At 40.5% G+C, this 22766-nt stretch overlaps 1 protein-coding gene across 1 annotated transcript in view; it reads right to left on the bottom strand.

The window, feature by feature from the left end:
• sfswap (splicing factor SWAP) overlaps positions 1 to 22766 on the bottom strand; it is a 116051-nt gene that overhangs the window by 85756 nt on the left and 7529 nt on the right. The window contains exons 4-10 of the mRNA XM_053687699.1: positions 20009 to 20088; positions 14485 to 14704; positions 14199 to 14329; positions 10044 to 10194; positions 2529 to 2808; positions 794 to 955; positions 297 to 390 (exon numbers count right to left, since the gene is read on the bottom strand). Coding sequence (XP_053543674.1) covers positions 297 to 390; positions 794 to 955; positions 2529 to 2808; positions 10044 to 10194; positions 14199 to 14329; positions 14485 to 14704; positions 20009 to 20088 — 1118 coding nt within the window. The remainder of the gene's footprint in view (positions 1 to 296; positions 391 to 793; positions 956 to 2528; positions 2809 to 10043; positions 10195 to 14198; positions 14330 to 14484; positions 14705 to 20008; positions 20089 to 22766) is intronic.

Consider the following 22766-nt stretch of genomic DNA (forward strand, 5'->3'; position numbering starts at 1 on the left):
AAGAAAAACCCGATAATGATAAAGAAGTAGAAACCTTGAGAGACAACACAGTCAAAAAGGGAAACCGGATAGTGAGAATATAATATATTACTCTTGTACAACTGCATACTATAAAGGCAAACTGAATACTATATTTGCTGAAAGGATGCTTCATGAAAGTTGTACTTGGACTTTACAGAAAGTGATCAAGGGTCATAACTGACATACAAAGGTTTATCAACATGTGATCATGAATAGAAAAATAAGGAGCACACTGAAGAGGCAAGAGTAAGAAACGAAGGGTAAAAAAAAAATACCTGAGGCAGGTTCGAGGCTTCCTTCTGCATGAAGTAGTGTTTCTTGAATTCATAATAACTGTTGTACTGGTGCCAAGACTGCAGGAAGTCAAACCTTGGGACAAACAGACATTAATTATTTATTATAATACCACATCATGCTGTTGATTAATTTTGTATAACGACAGCTCTGATAGTAGTGTGGGCTGAGAGGCTTTTATTGACAAGGTGGTTGTAACAACGAACACTGGGACTTGTACGGCATAAATATTCAAAACAATTATAATCATTAATATGGTGATGTTTGAGACGTTTTCCACCAGAAGACCAGGTTGCATCACACCATCGGGTTGTATCACGCCACTCCGCCTTTGACAGTTTTCCTATAACAGTATGTGCGGTCGTGTTTTATTCCTTAATTATTACACACGACCGCAGAGAGCTATTTAACTAAAAAAAAATAATCAATGAAGAGTAAAGTTAGAACATGGGGAGAGGATCAGCTTTAAGGTGCTCACCGTGGGTCGTTTTTAGCACGAACGCTAGTCTCAAACTTCACGCCGTTTCTGGCTACATATTCGGCCAGCTTATCGATAACAGGCTGGATGTCTGGTGGAGGAGGGATGATCGCTGCAGCTGAAGAAGTAGTCTGGCTAACACTGGCCTGAGGAGTGGAAGAGCTGAACGAGAGAGAGAGAGAGAGAGAGAGAGAGAGAGAGAGAGAGAGAGAGAGAGAGAGAGAGAGAGAGAAAGAGAGAGGAGGGAATGTTTGGATGGCTTGCCCAAAAAAAAAAAAAAAAAAAAAAAAAAACCTTGGTACGTTCAAATGCGAGTCATTCATCATCAAGGACTTTTATACAAATATTTAGAACAGGACAGGGGGGCACCCTGAAAACTATCTGTGGTATTATTGCACAAAAAATGCCACATTACCATAGAAGGTCTGCAGTTGCAATCAAAATTATTCAACCCCCATTGCAAATCAGGGTTAGACTTTCGGTGGTTTGCAAGGAACGAATCAAACAAAAGCAATTGAAATAGGTCGACACAACGAATGCCTCAAGTGGTTTCCCCCAAATTCAACTGAAAATGCAACTTATAATGATTTCTCCAGTTTCAAAATGACATTTACATTGACATTTATGGCATTTGGGAGACGCCCTTATCCAGAGCGACTTACATTTATCTCATTTACACATCTGAGCAGTTGAGGTTTAAGGTCCTTTCTTGAGGGCCCAACAACGACAGCTTGGCGGTGCTGGGGTTTGAACTTATGACCTTATGATCAGTAGTCCAATGTCTTAACTACTGATCTACCACAATTCTTCAACCACTTCAATGCAAGCATCTTTGGTACTTAGTAGCGCAGCCTTTTGCTGTTATGACCCGCTGCAAACGAGATACATGGCTTCTGGCAGCGTTCCTGAGGAATCTTAGCCCATTCCTCAAGAGCAATGGCCTCCAGTTCAGTAATATTCTTGGATTTGTGTGTTGCAACCGCGATCTTCAAATCCCACCAGAGATTTTCGATGTCAGGTGACTTTGGCTTTAATCCATCAGCACGCCAAGTTACCAACACTGTCAAACTTTCAAACTGTAAAACACTTAAAGCCCTCAAATGTTGGAGAAGTCCTGTAGTCAGTCCTTAAAGCCACCAAGAAACGTGAACTACCTGCGTGTTCAAGATGCAAGACTGTTAGTTTGAGCTGTCAATCATCTCAACAACTACATCATCCATCCAATAACTTTCTTTGTTGGTGTAGGACTTACAAAGCCTCTGGACTGATGAAAAACCTGAAAAGTATTTGCTCTGTAGTAAGCTCGAATCACGATGATGCCACAGTATCCGTGGCCTCATCATTTACATTTACAAGGGAGAAAAACTGGCCGTGTTCTCTGGGTGGGAGGGATGACATACTTTCTCTTCAGTCACAGTAGCCAACCGTTGGTGTCCAAGAGCTCATGTACGCAGAAGGGTGCAGATAGCCATGTGACCCACCATGAGCAGCAGTTTGAAAAAATGCGATGACTGGCTTCATGTCTCACCTCCCCGGTTGATAGCGGTCACATGATAGAAGCGACTGGTAGGTGGGAATTAGCAGATGACCAACAATTAACAAGAACCCATACATCGAGACATGGTTTACTTGATGTTCCACCTCAGCTAAAAGTATAAGCTGTAAACAAGAAACCCATGAGTGGCATGTGTTGTACCAGACGACTGAAGTATTTACAGGTGCCGGATACACATACCTAGTGCTGTAGAAACCAGAAGGTGTAGCATGAGACACGGGAGCGGATGCAGGGGGGAGAGCAGCGGCAGCTGTTGGGGCTGATGGGACAGCGACGGCAGATTCAGGAGGAGGTGTAGTGCCTGGGGGCGGAGGAGCTGGGGATGCCGAGTGAGCGGGCATCATGCCAGCAGGCATCGAGTTATAATAGGCGTTGGCATCGATGCCAGGTGGTGGTGGCGCCAGGCAGTATGTCCCATCAGGCAGCATGCAGTACCCATAATACATCGCTGCCATGTTTGCTGTGAATGTACACCAACAAGGGAATAAATTACATACAGAACACCACTAGGAATATGACAATAGAAGATTACAAATTCTGTAGTTTAGGGTTTTTTTTCCCCCCTTAGGTTTTAGTGAGTGGAATGTTCGGGGAAAAAAGTTCTCTAGTTCCAATAAATAGGCAAAATATTACTGTACTCGTTTAAATAATGATTTTAATAGCTGAACGATGGCATAACGCACAAGCAAAACGCATTTCACATCATCGGTAGGTAGAGAACTAAACATAAAGCAGCGCAAGAAAAAACAACAATGAACCACAGTGAAGTTCAGATGTCCCCGCAGTGATCGTAACGGCTAAAGGTAGTGATAAATCCCGAACTGCATCTGAGAGCAGCTAGAATCAGGCCCCTGGAATTTACTCAATCATGGCAGTTTGATTCCGGTGTGATTGCAGCCTGGCATCAAAGGCAACTATAGGCATTACATTTTTCTTTAAAAAGGTTTAAAAAGGAATAGGTTCTGGACATGCCCAACCGCACTACATATCTGATCTCTGTGTTTATTCTAACGCTAGAACCCTCTCTCTAATGCTGGAAATTCAATTCGATTTCAGACATCGGTATCCAAAGCTGTCCTTTTGTCCATTCCTTTTGAAATGTGAGGCTGAGAGCATGTGTAGTACTCAACAACCCTGTTGTTTGGAAGCATGTTTAACTATTTTTAGGATGCTGGATTCTCTCGGGGGGCTAATTGAGACATGAAGCACCGACAGCACACACCTCCATCACTGGGCAAACATGCACCATAAAGCCAGACGCCTTCACAGGCCAAAGCTCTGCTGTGGGGAAAAAAAAGAGAGATAATCATCCCATTATGGTGTCTCATTTCATTGCTGGCTGGAAGGGGTTTGGTTTCAACAATAGATGCTAGTATCATCAATCATCTGGCGACTCGGAGGAGACAGACTGGAGCTGAACTTCTGGTGTGTGTTGATCTGAATACAGCACTGCTGATGGTCATTATATATATATATATATATATACACACACATACATACACACACACATGTATATATATACACACACACATACATACACACACACATATACATACACACGCACACACACACCCCGTGTTCTCTGGGCTACGCCTCATCTCTTGTCCTGCAGCAGACATTGCTTGTACAGTGGAAAAATGTCATTTTATGTTGTCATTTTTGCCAATTTACAATATGCCCATGTAGCAGTGTGTTTATGGTAGCTTTTAGGGATACTCCCATCAGGATTTCTGCAGTCGATACCAGTTACCGATTTTTTTTTCGTCAGCATGATCGGCCGACCCCGACCCCGACCGTTCAAGCTTTATATAAGTGATGTGTACGCTCTCTGTTGACTGCCACTGTTAAACTCCTCCCCCGCCCCCCCACAGATAAAGTAATACCACAGATGTTGCCTTGGTGATATTATTAACAGTAATGCCATGGGTTGTTATTTTAATTGAGAATCAAATAAATAAGCACAACAGATATTCATTTTACAATGAACATTTTAATAGGCCTTTAAAAATACACGGCAACTGGCGAATTTTTCATTGCTTCTCGAGACCTCGTAATAATTCCACACCGGCGATGACATGACTGCGGCGCTAAAGTTTAACGTCATCTTGTGTTTTACGTCATCAAATCCGCCAAATTTAGAGTCTACCGACAGAGTCATAGAAGGTGAACTACAGAAGGCATTCTTCATAGGGCAGAACATTATATGTTGTTTTGGCTATTTGTAAAATATTTATTTATTTATTAGTGTTTTTACAGTTGTTTTTTTTCCTACTGGTGTTTTATGGTACTTTGCCAATTTATTGTTTTTACAGCAAAATCTGCTCTTAGCTGAAATTTCATCATGCATCAAAAAGACACTATAGCACATCACTATTGGACTAGGTGCAGTGCTGTTGGTCAATTTTAAATCATCATCATACTGTATATTTTCTACTATATTTGTTCTCTTCCAGAATGCATTACTTATACAGCAGAGCAAAATATGCTATAATTTCTGGCTGATTGTAATATGCCAATTGATTCATGGTAGCCTCGCTACGCCAGAAATTATGGTAGCTTGCCGAATTTATTGGACTACATAAAATGCAAAGTATAATCTGTAGCAGGCTTGTGAGATCGTTTGTAATATGCCATCACCCTATTATGCACCCTAACTATTGCTGACTAACGACAGTATTCCCTTGGTGAAAAGCGAGGAAGGTGTAATGTAAATGTAAACACTTCATGTTCACATTACGCCATTATAAAGGAAAATAGCAGAACCTGGTGAGAAGTTGCGTGAAGCTGCAATCGCTAGCATTAGATTTGACTCAGTGTTTTTTTCCTTCTTCCATGTTTCTGTTTGGCTGCACAGAGAACGGTAGCTAAGATGCATCGGAAAAAAACTTTCTCTACCCCAAAATCAGACAGCACAACAACCTGCAGACATGACGTTTATATCGTCCGACTTGATCGCCGATACTAACCTCGACTTCACCAAGCCTAACGTGTACGAAAACGGCAAATGACAGAAAAAAAGAGAGTATTACCAGCCTAGCATATCTCGACGACACCATGCTAAATGCATAAACGGTAAACACCCTATTCCACCGTGCAATTTTACCCACTAGAGTCCGCAACCCCTCCCTCTTGTTTTCGACAAGCTCACAAATCTGATCAAACCTGATAAACCCGATAAAAGGCAGGATTTTATTCTCGTTTGGTCTGCATGCTACTCTATTTGAAAAACAAAACAGAAAGGCATAGTTTTCTGGCGTTTCCTGTATATAAAATGGGACAAACCATTTTGCCGCAAGCTCTTGGAGCGTCACACGAGACAATACAAGAGCTTTCTAATGGACTCCATAAAATGCTAATTGGGTAAGGTTTGGACATTAATGGGAAATACACACACAAAACTAAAGCTCCAGTAAACCGGTTAAGTAGAGTGCCAGTACACACTCAAGGACAGCTCACAGAAGCACTGTTGCAGATAAAAACCGAAGCACTTACAAAAGTAACAGCCCATTTAATTGAGTGCAAAATCTACTCCTTTGTTCTGTACAAACACTGAGCTCATCAGCGCTTGATAGAGCAGAAACTTGACAAATATGACTCAAGAGTTGATGAGCGGAGGTGACGTATGCAGCACTAACAAGAGGCCAGCGCTGTAAAACCTCCATACCTCTACTGCAGCAGGCCTCAATGTATTGGAAAAATCAAACGGGATGATATTAAATGGTTGAAAAGGAAAAGAGCCGTGTATATTACAGTTCCTTACAAAGCAAAACTAAAAGCACGGCTCGAATTACGGCGTGGCACGGCGGCCTTGTGAGCAGCTTTATTTACCGCAGTCACGACAAATAAATTGCATTAATAAAGAACCAAATGTGCTTGAAACGGCTGAACCCTGAGAAATGAGAGAGGAATTGTTCTTGCTATGTTAAATTGCACTGGCATGAAAGGTGAATCATTGGTGATGATCAGTGCACGGTGGAATAAAAGAGCAACATGGCTAGTTATAACAAGGCCTGGATTATCCAAGGGGGGAAAAATATCCTAGAAAATCAGTAGCTGAGGGAGAAAGAAGAGCACTCTGCAAACTCGGCCAAAGGCTCTACAGATTTGGAACTCAAACTTTCATGAAACCACTCGAGCTAATAGGAAAAAAAAAAAATCTGAGCATTCATTTTTCATGCAATATTAACACTCCACTACAAAGGCAAAAGAAAAATAAATAAATAAATAAATAAATAAATAAATAAAAGTCTTGTGGTGTATGGAGAAACTGTTAGCGAATTTGACATAGGAACTTTCACAAAACAGAAATTCAGGTCAATCCTGATCAACTGAGTAACTCCAGAAACGTGCCGCATTTTGGGAAAACCCAACTGGTTCATTTTTAACCCGCAGTAATGTGGTCCTTCAGTTTTATTCAGAAAAGATCAAACCCTCCAGGAAGCGAGCATGGAAATTCACATGCAGTACAATTTATTTGTAAAATCAGTTTTTTCCTAAAAATTCTCTGCAGACCCACAAATACACGAGCCTCCACTCAGTCTGCGTGGTTCGGGATAAATTTAAACGAGTCAAGGTAATGTGATGCAACACGTATCAATCCGAGAACCAGACGAGAACGTATGATTTCTGGGAGAAAGCATACGTTTATTATTAGTCAGGGATGCAATAAATGATAAATAAGCGTAACCTTATAAATCATAAATCATCGAAATGGATTTTCCGAGACGCATTTCAAATCTATTCATCATACCTGTATAAAAAAGTAAACCTCAGCTAGCTCAGAAACGTAGTTTGTTTTGGTCTATCAAGTAAAAGCATCAATGTTGTGCAACTTGACATATTTGATTACCTCACTTAATAGGCTAAAAAAAAGGCGTAGATATAATAATAATAACACTCATCTAGTAAAGCACAGTTTACACACCTGGTACGTTTCATGACCAAAAGTTTGTGGACACCTGACCATCACATCCATATCTGCTTGTTGAACATACATTCCGGATTTAGTCACTCCTTTACTGTTGTTTAGAACCTCCACTCTTCTGGGAAGGCTTTCCTCTAGATTTTAGGTTTGCACGTTTGAAATGAGCGAGTTCAGGCACTGATGTTGGATCAGGAGGCCTGGAGTGCAGTCTGTGTTCCAATTCATCTCAAAGGAGTTCAGTGGGATTGAGAACGAGGCTCTGTGCAGGTTGGTTCTTCCACTCAGACCTTGGAAAATCATGTCTTCATGAAGTTGACTTTGTGCACAGGGGCACGGTCATGATGAAACAGTGAAGGGAAATCGTAACGTCACAGCATATAAAGACATCCTACACAGTTGTGTGATTCCAGCTTTGTGGCAACAGTTTGGGGAAGAACCACATATGGGTGTGTCTTTATTCTCTCTTTATAAGTCTTTATTCTCTTTCAGTACATTTGAAGGTGACTGCATGTTGTGCTAACAGGAGAGATATACACCGTCAGTTTCCTGATTCTGAAAAGCTGAAAGCTAGTGAACCCACCTGAAACACTCGTTGGATGTGTCGTATCACTGTGAAGTGAATTATATTTAAAAACCATACACAGCGAATGAAAAACCTTCGTCAAAAACAAGCAGGGTTTATTCTCTTTTTTCCGAAAACTAGACAGCAGGTCGTTTAAGGTTCGTATAAGGGACAAAACAGACTAAACGGAAACACGTATTATGGAATGCTGCGACAATTTATTTCTGACGATCTTAAAGCTGCAGACGTCACGTTTTCAAACAGACATTTATAGCGTCTGACTTACAAGCTCGAGGGGTTTCATGAAGGAAAGCTTTAGTTCCGAGTTCCAAATCTGTAGAGCCATTGGCCGAGTTTGCGTTTCGTTCTCCCCCAGCTACGGGTTTTCCAGGTTGTTTTTTTTGTTGTTTTTTTCCATTGGCTAATCCAGGCCTTGTCGCAATCAACTGATCACGTTCTTGATTCTGAAAAGCTAAAACGCTAATTAATCCACCTGCAACGGTCTTTGGATGTTGGACTGAAATGTAAACCTTTACCCACTCCGGCCCTTTCCAGATGAAACTGGACATCCCTGTCCCAGACAATTAGGATTCTGCGCAACTAACACACAGAACTGGGCAGCATCCGTTTGTATTATTATTATTATTATTCTTATTTTTAATCTGAGAGCATTGACTGCTCTTGACACCAGTGTGACAAATGCATGTCCACAATTTCACCTACCTTGCATCATCCTTCATCTAGTCCCAAACAAACATCGCCAAAATATGCCTAAAATGTTATGGCACAAAATCCAATCAGTAAATGAGTCTTTTACAGATTTGCACTTCTTAATTACTTATTTACTTAATTACTATTTACCCTTCTTAGTAATAAGAGTGTTAATAAATTTAGCTTAATGGGAGGGAACCCATTTAACCAGCTGTCACAACTATTTTCTACCTTTGAACAATTATTCAAATTCGGCCACCTCCACAGCGTTTCAATCGAGTAGCACATAATTAAGAACCCCATAATTATACTCATTGTTGAATTCATTTTACTAGCGAATCAGACGGCTTCTGTTGGACCCTCAATTCGAGCGCAGTACCGGTCATTTTGTGGTTCAAGCTTTCTGGTCAACAATGAAATGTTCCTATGGGGGTACGTGGTGTGGCTGAAAAGCGTTAGGAAGCAGAGCACAGAGGCAATGATGCAGTCCACCGGACTTGGCACTTAATTAAGTGGTTCGTTTGAACCGGTGCACTCAGAACCGTCAGCCGTGTTCGGCCATGTCTACATCACTGTCGCGCTCTTTATAGCCTTCCTCGGAGATCGGTCTTAATTACTGAACGGCTTTACTACAGTTTAAAATGACTTGTATTGCAAAAACAAAGAATGAAAGACATTTTTAACAAGACGCTGCAATTTTGCAGTGATATCACAGTAGGAAACTCTTTCTGGCTCAGGTTTTAATTGGACGGTTTATCAGCACATCAGCCCCACGCTGTTCAGTTCAATTAATTTTTATTTGTAGAGCACTTTTAACCAGGGATATGGGCACAGAAATCGGGAAATAGATATCATTATGCAAGACAGGGTCAAAAATGATCAAACCTTACAATGAAGAAACCTTTAGAGGAACCTGACTTAAAAGGGAACCTCATCGTCTTCTGTGTGACACATTGGGATTATAATCATTACAGTGTGTTAGTTAGATTAGTGGTTCTCAAAGTGGGGCCAGGGAGCATCCAGGTAGAGGTGGTGATATGACAAAAATATCATACCATGATTCTCAAAAGGCAGTTCTAAGATATCTACACGATATATAATTTACTCAAAGTGAAATACAGCAATACATTAGTGTTGCATTAAAAAAAACATAAAATGATTTATATAATATAAAAAAAATAAAACAAAAAAGTATCTAAAAACACATTTAACAATTTTCAGAATTAAACCAATTTAAATATATATATATATAATTTTCCATGTACATGTAGGCCTATGAATAATACTTGGTCAACTTGGACCTAACGTGTTCCATCAATGAAAAGCTTAGTGGTGCAAATAAATACCCAAACTATTATCGTGCACATTTAAGCAAGCCTAATATTTAAGCAATTGGATTATATTCCTGATTTAAAATAAATCTGCATCGAAGGGTCCGTGACATTTATTTTACAATTAAACGGGTCCCGGGCTGCAAATTTTCAGGCACGGTACTTACGATCAGTGGTGTACTCTGCTGACGGTGCTTGTGCTGGTGCTGCCACCTCGTCCTCAGGCTTGGTGGTGATGGCTATGTTTCCATTCTTCTCCTGCTGGGCTTTGCGAACTAGTGCAGCCAGTGGATGGTCTGGGTCCATGACCTGCAGGGGCTGGGTTGCAAAAAAAAGAATACATTTTCAAAACCAAGCTACTGTCTCCACCTCCAGCATATATCAAAAGGAAGCGTTGATTTATTTATCATCAACGACGCATGTCGACGTTTCCACGCTGAGATGCAGAAGTGTAGTTCAGAGAGGCTTGCTGAACTAACGCTCGTACTGTGAAAATCTCAGCTATGCAATATGCGAAATGTATGAGTTGAGGGTTGGGGCAAGATCCCAAACAAGATGGAGCGCAAAAGCAAAATGGAACAGTTTAATGATTAGCTGGAAGAACAGGTGCACACTTAAGCACTTCATATACCCCGCAGTGATTTGGATTTTGATTGGTTAGAAATAGTACTAGTTCCGAGTGCAAGGTCGATATAAATGCGCTTGTACTAATAATACATGAGCGTTTCTATAGCGACAATTTACACAGGGACTGGTATGGTAGACACTCCACATTAACAGATTTGGAATAAAAAAAACGTGCAGTTGTTGATATGGTAAAGTTTTCTCTGAGGAGATGTTTATTTCTAGAAGGAGTCTCCAGTGTCAGTGCTTTACAGAAGAAGTTAAGCTGTAACTTTAACTTGCGGAGTTTTTTTTTTGTGATGTATATTATGACTTAACAAATGTTACAAAGATAAAACCGTACAATAAGGACCGTATGTTCCCTAAGGTACAGTTCCTCCAGCAACACAAGTTCCGAACAAATGTAAGCCTGGTTATCAGCATTCTACAGCTTGATTATAAAGCTGTCCTGGGAGCTGAAACACAACAGGCATACGGAATAGAACGAGGCCCTCGGGGCCTATAAACGTCCCGGGCAATATCTTACCGAATTTGCTGAACTATAAGACGATTCATTTTCTTGCCCTCTAGCAGGGGGTGCAACTTTCTGCAGCCAAGTGACACAAATATCATTTTCGTATTATCTGAAATGGAATTTGCCCATTTGTTAATTCCACGGTAGGTGTGAAACTCCACAATACTATTATACTGCTGCTAACAGCATTGGAAATGCCATAGCTGAGCTAGGTGAAACTTGCATTCGCATAGAGGCAAAGATCAGGCCAGCAGAATATACGTATGAGACGTTTCAGAAATAAAGGAAAATCCACCTTGAAGGAGAGGATGGAACCTTGAACCTGTTGAGAGTGGTGTCAACCACCTAAAAGAGCGTGATCCTTCAGAGCTTTAGTCTTATGTCGTATGGCTACATGGCATTCTGGAACTTTCAGTCTGACGTTTGCCGTCTCCAGTATTCGTGTCGGATTTCTCGAGAATGTTCCGTCACAGAGAAAGGTGTGTGAGAAAACTTTCGTTCTTAGGCGCTAACAGCGAAATCTGACTGTTATCCCTTATGTTTGAGCCCGCTGAAATTTCTCCTCTCATTAAACACCATTATAACTATGCTAGCAATCTCTCCCTGTGACAACAACGCAGCAGACAACCACTAAACACAAAAACAGATGCCATTTGAGAGGAAGTGTGCAATTTTTTCTCTATACAGACAAAAGAAACGACTAGTCTGGAAATGACTGTAATGACTGTCAGGGAAAGTATTTTCAACAGTTGTGCTAATTAGCAAATGGATTACTTTGAACGCCATGTCCCCCGCAAAAAAAAAATAGATACATTCCATATCCTCCAAAAAAACAAACAAAAAAACAACAAAAAAAAACCCCACAGAAAAGTGTTAAGAAAACATCACAAGTGTGATCAAAAGTTAAGAGTTCTCTGAATTATAACAGGAAACCTGATAAGACATCGTCTTATTTATCCTTCATATAAATCATTCACTTTAAATGCTCCCCTGCAACACGGACCTCAAAACATAGAGAATATTAAATCAGGTAATCGAGTTCAAAATGACTTGCTGTCAAATAGAACCAATAAAATAAATAAATAAATAAATAAATAAATAAATAAATAAGTCTAAAGCACTTTGATGTCAGATGCCTTCATAGCAGGCGCAATTATGTCAGGAAATGTAACATCTTAACATGCATTTTCAATTCATTCTACAGCGGGCAGCTTTTAAATGTTGGAACAGTGGTAGGTTGAAATCATAGGACTCGTGCAGAGTTGAATACGCTCACTGAATGAGTGCATTACTGCCTTCTTTTGAAAGCGTCTATACAGCCCATTATCTTGTCTTGGGTAATTTCTAAAACGTACTGTGTTGCAACAGAATGTATAAATAGTGGTTAACAAAAAATATATATATATATATATATATATATATATATATATATATATATATATATATATATATATATATATATATATATATGTATATTAAAAAGGTATTATTTTGGCTATAGGGGACAGCCTACAACAGGAGTGGTCAATTAAATTTGTGAAGATCCAGCTTCATACAATTCTTTGCTTAGCAAGGTCCGGATAAGCAACTGATAGAGGTCGATTAATTTGCCGGTTAATCGGCTGCGATAACAGGTTGCGGGATCTATCGGTTATCGGCAAAAATCCACACAGATCCAGGCAGTTTTTGCCGGTTGCGTCCGCTGCAGGAGCGGCTGAGAAGGGTCCGCCGTCATTGTACAGTACTAGAGCGGCCTCTAGAGGCGAAATAAAAACTCACCAATTTTGTTGTTATTTGAAGTGTTTTTTTGTTTCATTTTGAACGTCTATTTTTATTAGTTTTTTTGCAGTGTGACCTTTTTGGTTCTGTTTGGATGTATAACTTTTATTTACGTTAATTTTTCATAAATATTTATTTCAGTATAAATTTTGAGAAACCATCGGTTTATTAATCGGTTCCCAGCAGGTACTGCCCAAGTTGGTTTACCGGTATCGGTAAAATCCACTATCGGTCGACCTCCAGCAACTAACATGACCGAAAAGTGACAACCGTTTCCTTTTAATGCTTAACCAAAGAATACCTAGCTCATGGTTATAAATAAGTCAGTTTGAAGTGGTTATGTTTTGTCTCGTAATGGTGATTCCCGTTACCATATTTGACTACTGCCACGGATCTGATGAGACGTCTGTTTTGAATAAAACGCACACTTCTCCGCAAGCCAGAATAGAAAACTCAACGAGATTTTAAAAATCTTTCTCTACGAAATTCTGTGAAAACTCATTACTTTCTTGATGAACTGCCTTCAGCTAAGTAATTTACATAAGTAAAGTGGATCTGCCGAGTTGTTTCTTTTGTCATACCTTGATCCTTATCCATTTTTCAAGTGACCTGTCAGCAATAAAGGATAATATAGCAACACCCTAACGACCACCTGGAATAGGGCCGTCCTTCTCTCACTCGCTCATAACCCACTTGGAATACCCTAGCAACCACCTAAAAACACCCAATCCCTGTCTGTAACAACAATACAACCCCTTGCAACTGCCTGAGATACCACAGCACAGGACGCACAAAGTATGGGGTCCCCTCTCACACTTAATGAATACGGTATCAACCAACTGGAATACCCTAGTATCTACATACAACCTGACCACCAGCTGTAACACCTGAGATACCATAGCACAGGTGCAAAGGCTAGGGACCCCCTTCTCTCACTTGCGCAACCACCTGGAATACCCTAGCAATCACATACAAACAGTCTAGTCCCCATCTGTAACGCAGCATCCCCAGTGAGACACCACAAGCACTTACATACAGAACACAACACACAATGCAGGTGCTCACTGTAGGTGTCCCCTTCTCTCCCTCGCTCAACACCTTAGCAACCAACTGAAATAGCACAGCAACTGCCTAAACCCTAACAACCATATACAACAACATACTGAGAGAAACCGCCCGAGACACCATAGCACAGGACATACAGAACATTACACATATTACCAGTGTACACTGTAGGTGTCCCTTTCTCTTACTCAACACCCTAGAAAACACCTGGAATACCAAAGCAACCACCTTGCTAACAGCTCAATCTGCTGAAATATGTTGCGGGACTCCTGGACTACTCTCCGACAGCTACAAACCCCCAAAAAAGCACCGGTGCTGCATGACTCAGCTGGAGTTGTACCTTCATTATCTCCTCTAGACGTGAGCTCTTCTTCGTTGCAAACAAACTGGGATGGAGGTAACTGCCATCTTCATTGTCATAATCGTCGTCGTCTTCATCTTCGTCCTCATTGGAATTTCCTGATTTGGATTCTGCAGGTTACAAAATATAATCAAATGCAATGTTGCAAAAATGATGCATTCGGCGAATATTTTGTGTTCCTAGTAATAGTGCGATAATTAAACAATTAAATAAATGATACAACTAGTAAGAGTGCAAAAATAATTTCGCTGGCACTTGCCCCGAGTCTGATCCTGCTTGCTTTCAGAGGCGGGTGTGTATCGTCCCTCCTTCATGGCTCGGAGGATGTGTTTGTAGTAGGGGTTCAGGTAATGGTCGAAACGCAGGAAGTCGAACTGAGAGTTCCCAGACTGCTTCGCCTTCAGCACGATCTCGAACTGGGCCCCTTGCTTGCACACAAAGTTAGCAGTGCGCTCGATGATGGCATGGGTCTTAATGGTCGCAGGCTGAAAGACATCCCAACATTGGAGCAACACTGAGTGGAGATTTAATCAATGCACTCATTTCACACAGAATAACAGATCTTGACCAGAACTTGATTTGTGCGTGATAAACGGTCTCAAAATAAGGATTTCACAATCAATCTATAAGGCAAATTTTTTTAAAAATCGTTAATTGATCAAATCGGGTGAGGCCAAATTCACCGAACGCAGCAATTTTTTGTTCAGTTGTTTACGAGTTAGAAATCTTTCACATAAATAAACAATGCTAGAACCAAGTGTCAGAATGAAGAGTAAGGAATTAATCAAAAAGCCTGCACTTGCAACCCATAGTGACCTGTTTTAAAAATAAATAAATAAATAAATAAATAAATAAATAAATAAATAAACAAACAAACAAACAACTAATGGCTTTCCAGGCCTGGGAGGACATGAGAGACAATTTCTACTCCATAGCAAATAACCTTGAATTACAACGGTGAACAGCAAACATATTTCCTCATGCAAAGACAGAACATTTCTTCCTGCCAGTTGTTGTTGGAAGGCTGCGTAGCCTGACACAAAATAAAGAAGGTGAAGACAGCGGAGCAGATTAATAATTCAGCAGAACTGTTCAAAGGACTGGCTGACTGGCTTAAAACTAATTGGGAGTTTCAAGCTGGAGGGACTGAAGGTTTCATTGTGCTGCTCATCAAGATTGCATTAGGAGAGCGCTTGAGTAAAAAATACTCAGGTTTGGACAGAAGCAAAGGCCCTGGAGTTTAGATAGAATCAAATCACCGAAAACTGTGAGCTAGAGCAATTAGGACAGCTGTGCTTGAGAGCTGTGGTTTAATCTCTATGCGGACATTTCCTTTGAAAGTCTGACTGATGCCGTGTTCAAGTGCTTGGCTGATTTACAGAGCAGCCAATCGCATCCGAGATATGCCACACCCCCACTTAATTTAAACGAACTTGAAAGCAAACTAATGAAATATGGAGAACAGTGACGAGTTTAATGAGAGCATTGTGTCTGTTGGGGAGGATTTCTCACTGCTGCCTGCACAGACCCTAAGAAGGACGACGTCCTACACAACAAGATGCCGCGTGTTTTTGGAATCAAGTCGTACAAGTTCGAGCTTAGGTCAACCACCAGTGGTACAGATGGTGACGGTGAGCCAGAGGGCCGTCGCCGGTAGGCCTCCGACGCAACTGAATGGTAGATAAAATGATATTTAATACTCTTACTGATAGAGAAGGTCATATGGTCTGTAAAGACAGCGTCGGTTCTCGATAAGGCTGAAGTAGAAAGGCGCAGGAAAGCGCCAATCTGTTAAAACACTCCTCCAAAAAGCACCTGGCATATAACCACAAACTCCAGCCTACATATTCTCCAGCTTCCAACTCCAGTCATTTTTTTTTGTCAAACGAGTGGTAGTCGTAAAAAAAAAAATTTTTAAAAATGGAATAGTGTGGGGGAATGCACCAAAGAACTACATTTCTTGCCAACAAGCTGCTACCGTAGAGAAAGACCTGCCCTGCGAGTCAAACATTCACATCCCAGATGGGTTTTAATTGGACAAACATAGTTCCCAGAGTACTGCAACACAGAAATGTTTGCCCCATCTTCCACAGATCATGAGTTTCAATTCTGACGATGCAATAGTTTTCGGAGTCTGGGAGTCCGAGGTAGTAAAATTGGCCATGCTCTGTAGATGGGAGATTGGCCATCCCCTCTCCCCATTCAATCACGGAGATACTAGACAATCATGGGTGTCTGTGAGCTGACGCACGCAGAAGAGGGCAGATTGTGCTTTCTTCAGAGTGTGTCACGATGCGCTGTGATGGTGCGGTTAGCTCGCTTCATGTGTCTCAGAGGAAGCACTTCATAGTCTTCACCCTCCCCTTTTGGAAGCTTTTCCATGGTAAGCGAGTGTTGGCTGGTGGGTGTGAATTGACCAAGACTAAAATTCGTTAGAAATGGGGGAAAATTTTTCTAATAATAATAATAATAATAATAATAATAATAATAAACAATTGGACAAATACAACACTAGAAGAAGCCTTAATTTGTCACTTATACATTACAGCGCAATGAAATTCTTTTCTTTACATAGCCCAGCTTGTTAGGGAGCGGCACTCAGAGCGCAGGGTCAGCCATGATACAGCGCCCCAATACGGTTAAGGGTCCAGCAGTGGCAGTTTGGTGGTGCGAGGGCTTAAACCCCTGACCTTCTGGTAGGTAACCCAGAAGCGTAACCGTTGAGCCACCACTGCAATCAATTTCCTAGTAGTGACGAACTATCAAATTAAAACAAAAAGCTCTGAAACACCTATTTAGATTTCAGGGGCACTTTAAGAGAGATGAGTTAAAGGATCAGATCATATGCGTACTGATAATCATCCTTAGAGCTCATGTGCTGTTTCCAAAGATACACGCTGAGGTGAAATGCAACCTGTCGTTATGAATGAGATGCTCCATTCTCTCCGTGCTAAGCCTTGACAAACACAGTCACTCAAAAGGTCACCAAAAATGACCTTCAGAAACTGAACAAAGCAGCATGTCTTCATATGGGGTTTGCACTGTAAGCAGTCTGGGGGAAAAAAAAAAAAATTAGGAATGCAAACTGACTGGCAAAATTTCAACGCTTTAGCTGTAATGGTATAGCGCTGAAACGATGCCAACGGATTTACATTTCTACGTTTTTTTCAGAATGTTTGAGAGCCTAAATACTGATCTTTTAAGTGGATGTGATGTGAGCTCTTCAGCACAGGTTCAGTTTCCGTAACTACTTTCTCAACTGTTTAAATTCACCAGATGGACAATTACCTACATAACATACAGCCGAGTGCAAGAGTTTGCATCCCACTTGGCGGCTAGGTCGTAAAATGTAGAGAAGTACCGACACGTTAGAGCTTACCCATAAACAGAATGCATGCTTTTAGGAAAATTTATCATAACACGATTTTAAGTTTTATCTTCAGTTGCTCAAAAGTCTGAATCCCTGTTGACATGCTCGAGCTAATTTATTTGAATGTGCTTTCTCGGAGCGCCTTAAAACACTCATTAGATGTTTACTGGAAATCTTATTTATGCAGGAAAAGTTCAAACACACTTAAACTCTCAAACAGTGTGCTTTGGGAGCAGCGGGATCAAAAAAACAGCTTTTATGAGTCCTAGAATAGAAAATATTGACCTTTCAGAGAGCTGTGGAAGGATATTAAAAGATATGATAATGTTAAGAGTGAAAACCATAATTCGTGGAAGAAACAGATATAAAAAGCAAATAATAATAATAATAATAATAATAATAATAATAATAATAATAATAACGGAGGAAAAGAAAAGAAGAGATTTACAGCAGTCCAAAGCAAACTGCAGAAAATACTATTTTAGAGGCAAATGGAATAAAATTTCAATTTATATGGTAAGGAAATATTTATTTGAGGAATACTATCTTAACATCTGTAATAATGAAGCAATATCTAGTCTAATTTGCATTATAAAACAGCACTGTTGATTTCCCAAGTCTGAGAGGAGCTACTTTTACTACTATTATATTTTCCAATAACAGCATTATTTCTTAATAATTAATAATAACAGGACAACACATCATCCATCTGTCCATCTTCTACCACTTACTCCTTTTCAGGGTCACGGGGGAACCTGGAGCCTATCCCAGGGTGCATCGGGCACAAGGCGGGGTACACCCTGGACAGGGTGCCAGTGACAACACATCATACTTTTTTATATATATATACACACATATATATATATATATATATATATATGAAATGACTGAGACACATGGTATTATGATGAGGTATATTCTGTCCCCTTTTGAAAAAAGTTTGAACACCCCAGGTTAACATGGATGCCTACCCTTTACAAAGGCATGTCTTTTGTTTGCTCTGTTAGAACATATAAAGCTTATAAAAAGCTACTTTAACTGCACTTTTACAGTTACAGGCCCTAAGAAGCTACTGGTTATATTTTACTATAGTGAACTACAAACATTCATGCAACATTTTGGACTGAAATTGCGGCACACCAACAACAGCGGACAAGAGCGAGCAGCGAGAACGACAAGCCAGCCGGCCAACATAGCGATAACGCTAATGTTGATGTTACCTTCTCAAAACAGTGATTAGTACGGCTAATGTATAGATTTTACCAAGTACTGAGTGAGTATAACTAATCCAAAGCCAAAAATTCACAGCGCGTGCGGCCGTGCTGATTTGACCTATAAACTAATTTAAAAGTAGAGAAGGGGTAGTTTATGCTGTTCGGTGTGTAACATTGTGACACCTGTGAAGTAAAACCCAAAACAACAGTCAGTGACATCACCAACAACCTCCACAGGGCAGGGGTGAAGGTATCACAATCCACCGTTCGACGCAGACTTCGAGAGCAGAAATCTAGAGGCCATACCACAAGACGCAAACCACTCATCGGCAGTAAGAATCGGAAAGCCAGATTGGAAATCGCAAAGAAATACAGAGATGATCCAAAAAAGTTCTGGAACCAAGATGAACCTCTACCAAAGTGATGGAAAGGCCAACGTGTGGGGAAAGAAAAGATCTGCCCGTGATCCAAAACATACAAGCTCATCTGTGAAACATGGTGGAGGTAGTGTCATGGCTTGGGCTTGCAGGGCTGTTTCTGGAACAGCCTCATAAATCATTATTGATGATGTAACTCATGATGGTAGCAGCAGAATGAATTCAGAAGTTTATCAAGAGGAACTTCATCATGCAGCAAGACAATGAGCCAAAACACACTGCCAACTCAACCAAAGATTTTATAAGGGGGGAAGAAAGACGAAGGTTTTAGACTGGCCAAGTCAATCATCAGATCTTAACCCAGTTGAGCAGCATTTCACCTCCTGAAGAGGAACTGAAGGGAGAAACAAACACCTGAAAGAGGCTGCGGTAAAAGCCTGGAAAAGCAACACAAAAAGAAGAAACCAACAATTTGGTGGCGCCAATGAGTCGCAGGCTTGATGCGGTTATTGCAAGGACGGGATATGCAGCCAAACATTAAGTCTTATTTACTATTAGTATTTATTTAGCACATAGCACAATAAAGTATCAATTAAAATACTACTACTAATAATAATTTCTCCAACACATTTCACTGTCCATACTTAGTAGAACAAAGCATTTTGACTCATTTACATATAAATAATAATAAAAAAAATAACTCCAACACGACACATGGGCTTCCAGCACACCATAAAACTACATCTCTCTCTCTGAATTATGATGCTAATAGTTAATATTCAGGCCGTGCAGCTGTTCACATTCCTGTGCCTCATTGGTAAATCTTACCAGCTCTACGTCGGAGGGTATGATCAATCCAGGAGGTGCTACGAACGGCTCTTCACCATCTTCTTCCTGAGGCTCGGGCTCTGAAGGGATGAGAGGATATGAAGTTGAGAGACAGAGAGGCTAAGAGAATGAGAATACAAAAGCACAAGTTGCCTGGAGCACTAGCGCCACTTCAACTTTCATTTTTCATTACTCAGACTGTCAGTTCTATCAGATGGGTTAATTCTTGAGGAGTTAAAAATGGTTGACCATGCTGTCATATGAACGATTAGTCTCCAAGACAAACATTTTCTCATGCCATGAAGTGAAATATTTGATTTATAATGCGTGTCCTGTGTCCTTAACGCGTTTGTTATCTGAATGTGAATTATGCAGTGTTGGGCAGTTGCATCGCTACAGGTAACAAAGCTACCTGAATCAGTTAGCTTGTGATATTTATTTATTTATTTATTTTTAAAAAGAGTTGATCGCTATCTTGCTTTTGGTCAGAGGCGCTGTGAGTCAATCCCAAAAAGAGTCAATTCACGGATTCCACTGACAAATAAGAGTGAAGCCCAGAGTCGATTCCGCACACAGAAAATGATTCACCTTGGCTAGAAAACTTACTGTTGTATTTAAATTAGGATGATTAATTTTAAGTATTTCAGTTAAGGAGACAGCCTGTGGATATTGGTCTTCGTTTAAAATTTTACTGGTTGTAATTCTGCTTGAAATCCAGCTATTCAGATTATTGGTCTATTAACAGTCATGAAACTGAAGGACAATAATGAGACGAACACTGAAACAGCTACAAAAAAGGTGCACAGAACAGGTGAAATACAGTGATCTTATGTTCGTCATCAACACATGCAATGGGAGATCATCTGACATTGTCAGAATATCAGTAATATTGTATAATACAGGGGGTCCCAAAAGTCTCCATACGTACGGGGGAACCTGGCTGGATCGGGAAGCGGTCACATGGTTGCGATGGACTATAACGGGAAACACGGCAAGCACATACACTGTTGCCAAACTTATTAGCAGATTCAAAAAGACTGGAAGTGTCGCGCACCGACCGAGAAGCCGACGTCGACTGACATCCGCTTGCGAAGGCGCAACTGACATGGTGCTGGCGTACACAGTGCGTTATGTATGGAGACTTTTGGGACACCCTGTAGTTAGTTACCAGCTATTTAATTAAGCCTAGTTAAGATCTCTGTAGTAGCTTAGATGCAGTATTAGAGAACTACAACTGAAATTATATTTTTTATATTATATATATATGGTATTTAGAATATATTTTTAAAACTATTCCAACTAATCATTCAATTAAAATAAAAAAATTTAAAAAATAAATCAATACAGCCATTGCAGCCTAAGTGGAGTAGTGCAACTACTTTGCTAATATTTCTACTGACTTGAAGGAGAGCAAAAACAAAATGAGCTCAGAATGCTGGTAATATGCAAAAATAAATAAATAAATAAATAAAAATTAAATTGTGAATTGAAATGACCCAACTGCCTGGCCATCTGCTGACGAACATTCGTTTTACTGGCGAGGCAGTGACTCGCTCCGGCCAGCTTTTTCATCCACTAAATCAATAAATTATGACCACAGGAAAGGAAGTGCTCTCTGTCACTGCCATTTCTGCCAAAAAATCAGGAAATCCTGTACTTAGGATGGACCTGGCACAATACTGCGAGCATTGCCAGTGTGAAGTCGATGCAGATGAATAGACCTGTCCTCAAAACCTTGCCAGGGCATTCTTTTGGAAAATAAAAAGCTCAGTCATATTGGCTTATAAAGAAAAAAAACAAAACAAAACAGATGCTTAGATTTCTGTACAACAGCAAGAATACAACCGGCACTACATCAAACAGAGCTAGTGTACCTGCTGGATGCGGAATAATTATTATAAATAAATAAATAAAAGCACGGTTAAGAACTTCCGAATTTGAATAAATATTAAGGCCATATTTATTTGGCTCGGAATCCAATGTCTCTTTGAAGGCTGAGATAATGGGAGTGTAAGAACGGCCACGAAAAAGCCAAGCCCTCACTATTTATTCGACAAGCAAACAGTGAGCTACAGCTCTGCATGCTGATGATGAACAGCCTTTACGTATAGGTCTCCTGTTTAACCTGTGCCATTGAGAAACCGACGCGGATTTTTTTTTAAACCTTGGAAATGACACCTCATTTGACTTTAGAGCGTCTGAATAACTGATCACCAAGGACTGTGTATATGCATATGCAAATTCGCATGTTTTCAAGGACTGGTTACTGTTTATCTAATGAGAAATGGCCTAGAGACTAGTTTGAAGAGTTTGTGCTAGGGCTTGCATTGCAGGTAAAGTGCCTCTGAAATCAAAATGGCTGTATCAGAGCTGGAGATATTCTTGCTTGAATTTTTTATAGTTCATCACTTTAAGGAAAATGCTTCATCCTGTGCTAGTTTGTTCTTCAAATAGTTAAATGCTCCCTAGAACGTATACGCCAGATGGACAAAGGTTTGTGGACACCTCAGCATCACGGTCATATGTGCTTTTTGAACATCTCTGTCCCGATTTAACCCCGCTTTGCTGGGGTAAGTCAGATTTTGGAGTGTAGCTGTGTGCTCAGACGCGGGAGCATCACTGAGGTCCGGCACTGATGTCAGGTGAGGAGGCCTGAAGTGCAGTCTGCATTCCAGTTCATCCCAAAAGTGTTCAACGGGGTTGAAGTCAGGGCTCTGTGCAGACCACTCGAGTTCTTCCGCTCCAACCTCAGCAGATG

The sequence above is a fragment of the Ictalurus punctatus genome, chromosome 18 (genome assembly GCF_001660625.3).
Source record: "Ictalurus punctatus breed USDA103 chromosome 18, Coco_2.0, whole genome shotgun sequence".
In the NCBI taxonomy this organism is placed as follows: Eukaryota; Metazoa; Chordata; class Actinopteri; order Siluriformes; family Ictaluridae; genus Ictalurus; species Ictalurus punctatus.